Source organism: Kwoniella shandongensis, chromosome 8 (genome assembly GCF_008629635.2).
Source record: "Kwoniella shandongensis chromosome 8, complete sequence".
NCBI classification, from domain to species: domain Eukaryota; kingdom Fungi; phylum Basidiomycota; class Tremellomycetes; order Tremellales; family Cryptococcaceae; genus Kwoniella; species Kwoniella shandongensis.
Genome location: NC_089294.1, coordinates 382838 through 391837, shown reverse-complemented (window position 1 = coordinate 391837; position 9000 = coordinate 382838). Strand labels below are relative to the sequence as shown.

Below are 9000 nucleotides of genomic sequence, written 5' to 3'. Positions count from 1 at the left end.
ATGATCGTCGGTCTGATCTCAAGATGGGCGTGGTAAGTTTCCCCCGTATCCCTCGGTTTATTCCCCGCTCAGAGATTAGATCTAATGCCTTGCATTGCAATTTCCTCACTTGCGCAGCTCCGTCTGCTCGTACCTCTATCCAGCTTATGCATCGTACAAAGCCCTCTCGCTTCATCCAGACTCGTCCCCTGAGGCAACGTATCAAGTCGAAAGATGGTTGATGTACTGGGCCGTGGTCGGCACCTGGACCGCGGTGGAGGCCGTGATAGGCTGGACTTTCACTTGGTAAGTGGACGAGACGCGACGACTTGCGCTCGCGATGTCTGATCGTGCAATCTGAAGCTCACTCATGACTGACCGACTATTTTGTATAGGCTGCCATTCTATAGCTTGATCAAGGCTGGGATCTTCCTCTACTTTTCCCTACCTCAATCTGAAGTGAGCGACTCTCCCTTCCTTGCTTTACTCCCTGGAGGACTGATAGACTGGCTGACCGTCTACTAGGGATCCACATACATCTACCGTTCGCACCTCGCACCGTTCTTCAACGAACATGAGCGAGATATCGATTATTTCCTTGCCAGCTTACGCACGCGAGCAAGTTCAGCTCTAGCAGGCGGAATAGGATGGTTATGGGAGAAAGTGAAGGCGCAATTGAGCGTGAGTGCGAACAGCTTTTTTTTTTCCTCGTGACTTTAGCTCCTACACCCTCTGTCTTCCTGTGCGATATCATCGACCTGACGATCCTTCTTCGTCTGACGCAGGTCGCCCTTCCCGCAAGTTCTGCGCAACAAGGATATCCCGACCAAGGTGTTGAAGGATACCCTGTTCAAGGTGTCCAACAGCCTCCTACTCTGGCGGATCCAGTCTCAGGAGCAATGCAACAGATGTACGGTCTGCTATCACACTATGCGGGACAGTGAGTTGCCTGTCCCACTTTCACTCTCTTGATATAGGGCTGCGGAACAGATGCTGAGAATTGGTACTTCTGATGTGTGCGCAGTTATATGCCCGTAGCTATATCCGCCCTTTCTGCAGCTGCAAACTCGGCTCGACCTCTATCGCAATCGCATTCCCGATCTCAGTCCAATGTACAAGGGTACAACGTAGCGGAGCAAGTTGTCGAACAGATGACAATGCCCATTCCCGTACCTACTCCGGGAGTACGAAGTACCGACGGATCAGGGTCCGAAAATACACTTCGTTCTCGGACTTATAACCATGCTCAACAGCAACAAGCTCAAGGACATGGTCACGGCGTAACGTCCGCTTCTCGATTCTCGATCTCAAGTGCCGCTGGGGGTGGGGGACGTCCTCCCGCTTCGAGTGGAAGTGAAGAATCACTAGGATCCAGATGGTCTCAAGGAGAAATGAGTTCGTATGAACAAATCGGAAGAGATGAAGTGCAAGATGTTCCGATGGGAAGTGGCAATGGTGGTGGGAGACCAGGTATGGAAAAGAGAACTTCCAGTTGGTGGGGCTGGACTGGAAGTGGTAGTGGTACAGGGACACCTTCTGGGAAACCCAAGGCGGAGTAGGAGCGAATATTGACAACATCGATCAATTTTCTTGATCTGTCAACCTCCCCTTCCACCTGTCCACTTGTGTCGTGTGTTATATACTTGTTGTCGTATTTTTAACTGTATCTCAGACTGTAAAACAATGTACTACTATGTCCTGTGCGCACCAAGCAAACTGATTCAATCATTGAGTCAATACGCATGCATAATAATGACATGTCATCCTATCACAGTTCGTACATATCGAAACGTCAAACAAACAAACAGACTGACAGGCAGAAAACCAAAGATTAAAAACACATCTATAGCTAATATTACATATACACAAAGGGGTAAAAGAAACAAGGAGACATATATACTCAGCTTGATGGTCGATATCGAGGCAGAAGGAACAGACAAAAGGGTATCGGAAATGAGGGGATTCAATGCAGTGTTCTATAACATGAAGCAAGTGACCGGTGGTGGAAACAAAAGCGATAGGGGGGTGTAGGGGAGGGTGGAGAAAACGTATCAACCATCTAAAAAGGGGGACAACGCAAGTTGTGAAGGGGAAGATAAAAGGGGAGGGGGTAAGTGAGTGAAAAGGAGGGTGAGAAATTGACGGGCCCTTACTTCGCTGCGGTGAGCGAAGGTGAGGCTGTGTTGCTGTGGATCTGCTGAGACCATGCGCGTGTATCAGCGGGATTAGCGTGGAGACCGGAAGGCACCGAGGTCGCATGAGAAGTGACGGGGGGTGAAGGTTGATTTGAAGCCGGCTTTGGCGTTGCGATCGCACTCGCACCACTCTTGGCCGGCGAAGGTCCGGTGAAGCCGAAGGCATCCTGAGCTGACGCAAAATGTCGTGTAGGCGTAGGGGTGTTTCGAGGCGAACTCGAACCACCTGTTGTAAAGAATGGGAACCCTCCGGGAGATGTATGGCCCGAGACGGGGATGTACGACGGTCGACTGTAGACGGGGTCAATCTCGTTCGGTGTCATCCTTGGTGATTGGAAGAAGCAGAACTTGTCAAGCTACATGGGATGGTCAGTATGAGTCAAGGCGGTATAATTCGGATGTACACTTACGAATTCCTGGTAGCTCCCGCTAGTTAACATCTTGTTATCGTTCGGGTACCCGCTCCTTCCCCGCGCTTCGGGGTCAACGTCGATCTCCAAGTTCGACATGTCAGGAGTAGAATCCGCGCTGATAGTGTCCACAGGGGAAGACTCGCCCGTAGACGCAGATGGCGAGGGAGACATAGGAACTGGTGGCAAGCTAGTACGGACAGGTGTTGGGGGAGATGAAAGGTTAGATGGCGGAGGCGTCATCAGGCCGTTGTCGTGGTCTTCGGCGTCTTGTACAAGCTTGCGAAGATCGCCGGTCGATCGCTGCAGAACTAGAGGACGGCGAGCGGGCGAAGACGTGGAAGCATCGCTAACATCAGGTGAGATCTCAGGTGACCTTGATCCCCGTGCAACAGGAGTCGCTTCACCATCGAAAACATCCCCGGCTTCCTCACTCTTGTCCATGACTTGGGCAAAAGATTCCCTACTGCTGGAATCGCCATTCCAGCTACTCCGCCTCTCGTGTGACTGGTCTTGAGGAGGTGACAAGGTCGCATAATTGCCACCGACCACATTCATGCTTGTCCGCCTAGTCGTTTCGAGCAAAGATTCGTGAGCCGCGTCAAGCGATGATGCCACTAGTAGAGCAGCATCGATCTCGTCTTTCGTAGGTGATTGCGGGGACGATGGAGCACAGTACTTCGATAGAGACAAGTGTGTATGGGCCGAAGGAGGAGCTGGCGGTTTGAACCGGTTTGGAGGGGGAGTCTGAGCTGGAGAATCCGGTCGAGAAATCGGTTGATCGCCTGTTCGTTGTGCGAGCTTTGGGAAGATCCAATCCTTGGGTCCAGTGATTCGAGCGGCTTCTGGTGCACCAAAGGCTGATCGAATCTGAGATGATGGCGGAGGCGTGCTGCTGTTTCGAAGACCTGGCAGAGGTACCGAAACTGAGGGTTCGTTGAGGCGCATAAAGTGACCGCCAAGCGAGGCAGGGCCAGAAATGCGGTTGACTCTACGAGGCACAGATTTCTTAAAGGTGAAACTGTAGTTCATCCCATCATTCGAGTCCCACCAGTCGCTGCCATCGACCGAGTAGTGGAGACAAAGAAGCACTTGACGTTCTTCGAGCTTGCGCTTGTAATCCTCGAGCTTGATGGAAAAGCTAAATCGATCCCATCCTTCGTCACCACTTGTAGCAGCAGGAATATGACAAACGTGCGTTCCAGACACCTCGGAGACAGTTCTGCGCACCATGTCAGCGTCCATATATAACAAACTATCGTACAAGAACACTTACTGCCAGTGGTCCAGTGTGAACCTGACCGCTACCCATTTTTTGAACGCAACGTTCCGGACAATAACCGTACCTCTCATGGTCAGCTGTCCAGTACCGTTCTGCAGTTCGACCCTTTCTAGTATGACGTTCTCGCCATCCAAACTGCCGCGTCCGTCTGGTGAGAAGTCGGTCCTCTTCCTTGGGATTCGACTCCCAACTTCCATCTGAATTTGCCCAGCTTCGTCGGCTGCGCGAGCAGCCGCGTTCCTTCTTGTTCTAAACTGCACAAAGTCCGACGCGTCGGTGTCGTTCTCGGTCTCGGTTTCCGATGGCAGCGCATTATCGGGGTCAGCAGCTTTGCCGACCGCTGTAACCTTTTGCTCCCGTAGGAAGAGCACAACACTCTCCAATGCCTTCGCATCGCCCTCACTGGTATCTGCGAAACGAACACTTTTCGATCGTTCCGTACCAAAATCTCGAGAGTGTGGATCTTCATCCGTTGGCGAATTGACATCTGGCTGTCGAGTCAGATCCGGAGTAGACATGGATCGCGCTTTGAGAGAAGGTTTGACCACCTCTCCCGACTTCTTTCGGATCATGCTGGACGTAGGGCGTAGTAAGTTGGGCGAGGGAGCACTGCCACCGATGATCTCTTGATTGAGCACAGAGGTAGAAGATGATGTTGGAATGGGGATTTGTAAAGAGCCAGTCTTCCCTTGACCACCTCGAATGTGCCCAGCAGACCCTCGACGAGAGCCAAACAACGTTGGGCGAGCATGAGGCGACAGGGGGTTGGTTGTGGGCATTGGACGAGGGGGTGGTTTGAAGTGTGGGTCGAAAGTCGGGAAAGGTACCGAGTGCTCGCCATTCTTCGTCGGACCGCTGACATCAATGTCATGATCTGAAGCCTCGTCTGGAGTGGCTGGCAGAGGGCTGTCTACAGTGGAAGTCGAACTCAGATCCTCGGTATTGCTAGTGCGAAGGAGAGGACTTTTGGAAGCAGGGCTACCGTGCAGCTTCAGTCCAAGAGTTGAAGAGGCTTGAGCCGGTGGTAGCCCTGACACTCCCAGCGCACTAGCACTCGAACTGGGTGATCTCCTCGGCAACCCCTCCATCGGTCTTGATATCGGGAATGATTGTTGAGTAAAGCTAGACGTCCTCGACATGTTTGGGGACATGGTTCGACGCGGTGTGGAGGAACCGGATGGCGTAGCAGAGCTTCGACGGGGAATGCCAGGCATTGGAGCGGTGACTAAACTGGGGCCACTATACACGTCTTCGATATGTGTGGGCGGTGTTGAGTGGCCTTTTCGCCAGCTGTAATGGTGATGGTGGGAGTCCTTGACGGGAGAGACGAGAGGAGAAGGGGTGCTAGGTTCTGCGTACGGCATAGCGAGTGCGACGTTTCCGTACTGTGAGCAGAGAGATGATCGTCAGCAACAGGTCAATATAGAGGAGCGCTCTGGTGAATGACAGAGCTGAAAGGTCAGACAGAAGAAAGGAGTAACAGCTCATACAGAGTGAAGAAAAAGCCTCACTGCGGAAGATCTCGGAGAAGAAACGAGAGTAGATATGAGTGTGTGAAAGAAGACGCAGTGATCCTCGAAGAAGCTCAACACATAGATGAGGAGGGGGATCACCAGCTGACACCAGATAAACACTTGGCAAGGCAAATTTATAGAGTTTGACCGAGAGGAGCAAACGAAAGATAAGGATACAATGGAGACAGAAAGAGAAAGGATGGCCCCTTGAAGGGAGTGAGAGAGGAGCTGACCACAGTTGGGGCCTTTGCCGATCACCTCAGTCATGGGGTCAAGAAAGGGATGTGTCAAAAGAATAAGGTGACTATTCAAAGTCAAGGATCTGATAAAACAGTGGCGAAGGACAAAAAGGTTGGTGAGGAAGCATGCCCGCATACGGTGTGATGAGAAGGACGTCATTTGGGCATGAATTGGGATTCGGGGCGTAGTTTCAGACATCGCTAGCGTTGACTGAATATGCAGACAAGCTGCGTAGACAGTTGACTAAATCTGCGAAAGAGGATAAGGACGATGTTTGGGAGGGTTCCGATGCAAACTTTTGATGTCTGTGCGTGGGAATGTTTGGGATGGAAAGCCCATTGTTCGAAAAGATGCAAGCCAAAAAGGACGGATCGAATGTCCCAAGGAGTCCGACACGAAAAGACGGACGAGGTGTTACTCACGTTGGTACTATCAAGCGATGAAACGAGTCAAGTACCGTCGAGTTCGCGAAGCGGTGTTCCTCGAGACTGTGACAGCATATGTCCAAGCGTGCGTTAGAGGGCGAAACGAAACGATGACAGGTGAAGCCGCAAGAAGGGAAGATCGTTATCGTCACAGGTCGTCAAGTCACGCAAATTATAGGTCGAGATATACGGGATGGTCGAGATGATGAAACGAGAGAGAAAGAAAGAAATATGTGAGTCAGCGGATGCCCCCGTTCTGAAGTTGTTGGAGCTGACGCGACGGAGAAAAAAAGGAAGACAAAGATATGACGTCGTGCAGCACAGACCCCAACATCCATCAGTCCATCAATCACGCGAAACATACACACACATGCACACACACCCACACCCAATACCCACACAGCACAGACCACCCCCGGGCGTTCTGGGAAGGGCCAGATTTCTCGGGAACAGGCACCGAGCTGACTGATAGACGCATCCGAGCGTAGAAGGAGAGGAAATGAAACAATCGAAACAGTAGTCTGAAGAGAGGTACGGGCCAAACTCACGGAGCAGAGCAAGGGAATGGCAAGGTCAAGGGATCGCCGTGTGGAGTGATAACGTGTGGTAAATGTTGTCAAGCTGGAGAGGGTAGTGCGATATGAGTGTTCCGCAAAACAGCGAAGGGGTGACAAGCAAGAGAGAAAGTGAGCGAGAAAGGGTCGGGATATGGAGCAAACGGAAGGTAGCCAAACGGTGAGAGGTGAAGAGCAAGGGAGAGATCTCTTGGCGAATGGTGAATGAAGGTATGGGAGCGAATAGAACGGGATAGCGTCAAGCTAATCGGTCCAATTCGAGGGTGCGCGAGGGTTGAAAGGTGATATGAATCGGGGTGATCAGGACAGAACGACGTCGACCAAGTGAAAGTAACGATCGTGGAATGGAATGAAGAGATGAAAAAGTGTGGAAGGACGAGTTGAAGGGTACAGCGAAAGACGATCAAAGCTTTTTCGAACCAATCCTCGAGTCAAGTCATAAATCACAAAGAAGGTTCAATGGGGATGTGGGGGAGGGAGGGAGTAAGTAGGGGGGAGGTGGAAGTCTAATCGTGATGATCTGGGAATCCGGATGACTAGAAGACTCACCTTGTTGTCTTGATCTCCTTTTCCGCTGTGGCTTTTTCCTCTAATCACAACCCACTCCTCGTGACCAACAACCAAGAACCAAGAACCGACGGAAGTCTTTCCTTCCTTTTCCCTCCTAGAATTCTAAGTTATTGAATGAGCAGAGTTGTCCCGGGAATAGATAGATGATACTATGTTATCTGTTTTGGATTTGAATCGCGACGTGGCGAGAGTGTTTGCGAGACAATTGTGCGTCGTGTTTAATGTAGTGGGTAATTGAGTTGCAAGTTGATCGTGATCGTGACGTTGTAACAGTCGGATTGATAGATTAAGTGAACCGTTACGTTCTTTCTCTCTCTAAAACCTCGTCTTCTTTTGATTGCGAGTGTTCACCGCTCGCTTTTCGAGTAGTTGAGCAGTAGAGCAGTCGAGTGCGATACTAGTTGCTCGCGTTTCCGTTTCTTCTCCAGGTGATCCGGTTTTACGTGCGAGTGAACGAGAGTACCTGAACGAGTGGTAGTGAGACAATAATGACTACGAAGTTCGACGTTATCGATTCCGCAAGTGTCCCCTCCAAGTTGCGTCCTCACCAGTGCTGCTCTTCGATATCGAACGTACTGATTTTGTAGTCGAGTGACTGACAATCGAGTAAGAGTATGAAAAGGTGGAAGATGACCTAACGATACGATAAAACTGACCCGCAGCGTATTGGTTGTACAGATGGTCGACTTTGACTTGTGATTTTGGTCCGATGTCGTAATCCCCTTTCTTGTTACTGTCCGACCGTCCCTTCCGACTTTTTTCTTTGACCGGTTCTTCTTTTCTCTCTTTCTTTCTTTCCTGCCAAGTGACGGAATACGTTGAGAATGTGGGGAGAAAGGAACGGTAGAGTAGAGTAGTATACACGAGTATCGAAATAATATTTGGGGAGGAGATGGAGTTAAGACGTGTTTTTCGTGCGTGCTGCCTGCTGGCTGGGTAACTTTTCCCACACTATAACTTTATGGATCTCCTTTTCTCCCTTTCCTTTTTTCCTATTGCCACCAAATCCGCGGCGGGGTAAAGGGTTGAACTGTATTACGCAATAATAATAATAATACTGCTACTGATACTCAAAAGTCCTTGATTCTCCTGCATGTATGAACAAGCTACTGGCAGCTGTATGGGATGGATGCAGTACCGACTATCAGAAGAGATGCTTGCTTGCTTATGGGCTCACTCACTCTTGCTTGTGTGGATGGGAGCGGAAACGGCCCCCGATGAGTGATTGACTGATTGATACGACCACGAATGTCCCCCTGGGGTTGTCTCACCGAAGTCGATAATCAAGGAAGGGACAACTCGAACCCTGGTGTCCCGGTTTCGGACGAGGAGATAAGGCAGTTTTAGTTGTCTTTAGTCTGTGGTGTGTGTCGCTGTCGCAGCAGTACTAGTAGTATAGAATAGGGTCAGCGAAAGGAATGTGTAGTATCGGTCGTCGCCGAATATGGATGTCCTCCTTCTCGGCAGATCTTCCAGACATGCCTATACAGCAATGAATAGGTACAAATACTCGCACTCGTAAGATGTCGACTCACTCACCTCGTGCTTTGTTTTGTGCCTTTCTCACGGTCTGGTCTTGCGGGGCAAAACCCTCGTGTCTTGGATGGGAGTGAGACGAGACGATTCTAAGCGACGGGGCACAAAGGGTTGATGGGTGGGGTTCGCTTGTGCGATGCGCAGCGTGACGATGGTTCTTGTGTTTCGGATGATTAGTCGTCGCTCTATCCATGTGAATGTATAGGAGCAGGAACAACAGCGACTCCTACAATACTACTGTTGCACTCGTACTTGTACAAGCATCGCATCGCAT

The 9000-nt window shown here is 50.6% G+C and overlaps 2 protein-coding genes across 2 annotated transcripts; one reads left to right on the top strand and one right to left on the bottom strand.

Moving 5' to 3' along the window:
- On the top strand, positions 1–1538 carry CI109_104603 (uncharacterized protein; the record flags this gene model as incomplete). The annotated part of the gene is made up of 6 exons (XM_032006639.1): positions 1–32; positions 118–285; positions 375–438; positions 505–660; positions 765–919; positions 1004–1538. 6 exons carry the CDS (start codon positions 1–3, stop codon positions 1536–1538), a joined length of 1110 nt encoding a protein of 369 aa, XP_031859002.1.
- Positions 1539–2128: 590 nt separating this feature from the next.
- Positions 2129–5230, bottom strand: CI109_104602 (uncharacterized protein; the record flags this gene model as incomplete). Its single annotated transcript, XM_065967524.1, has 4 exons — positions 2129–2530; positions 2585–3806; positions 3861–4776; positions 4849–5230. The coding sequence occupies 4 exons, from the start codon at positions 5228–5230 to the stop codon at positions 2129–2131; spliced, it is 2922 nt and encodes a 973-aa protein (XP_065823596.1).
- Between the last annotated feature and the right edge of the window lie 3770 nt (positions 5231–9000).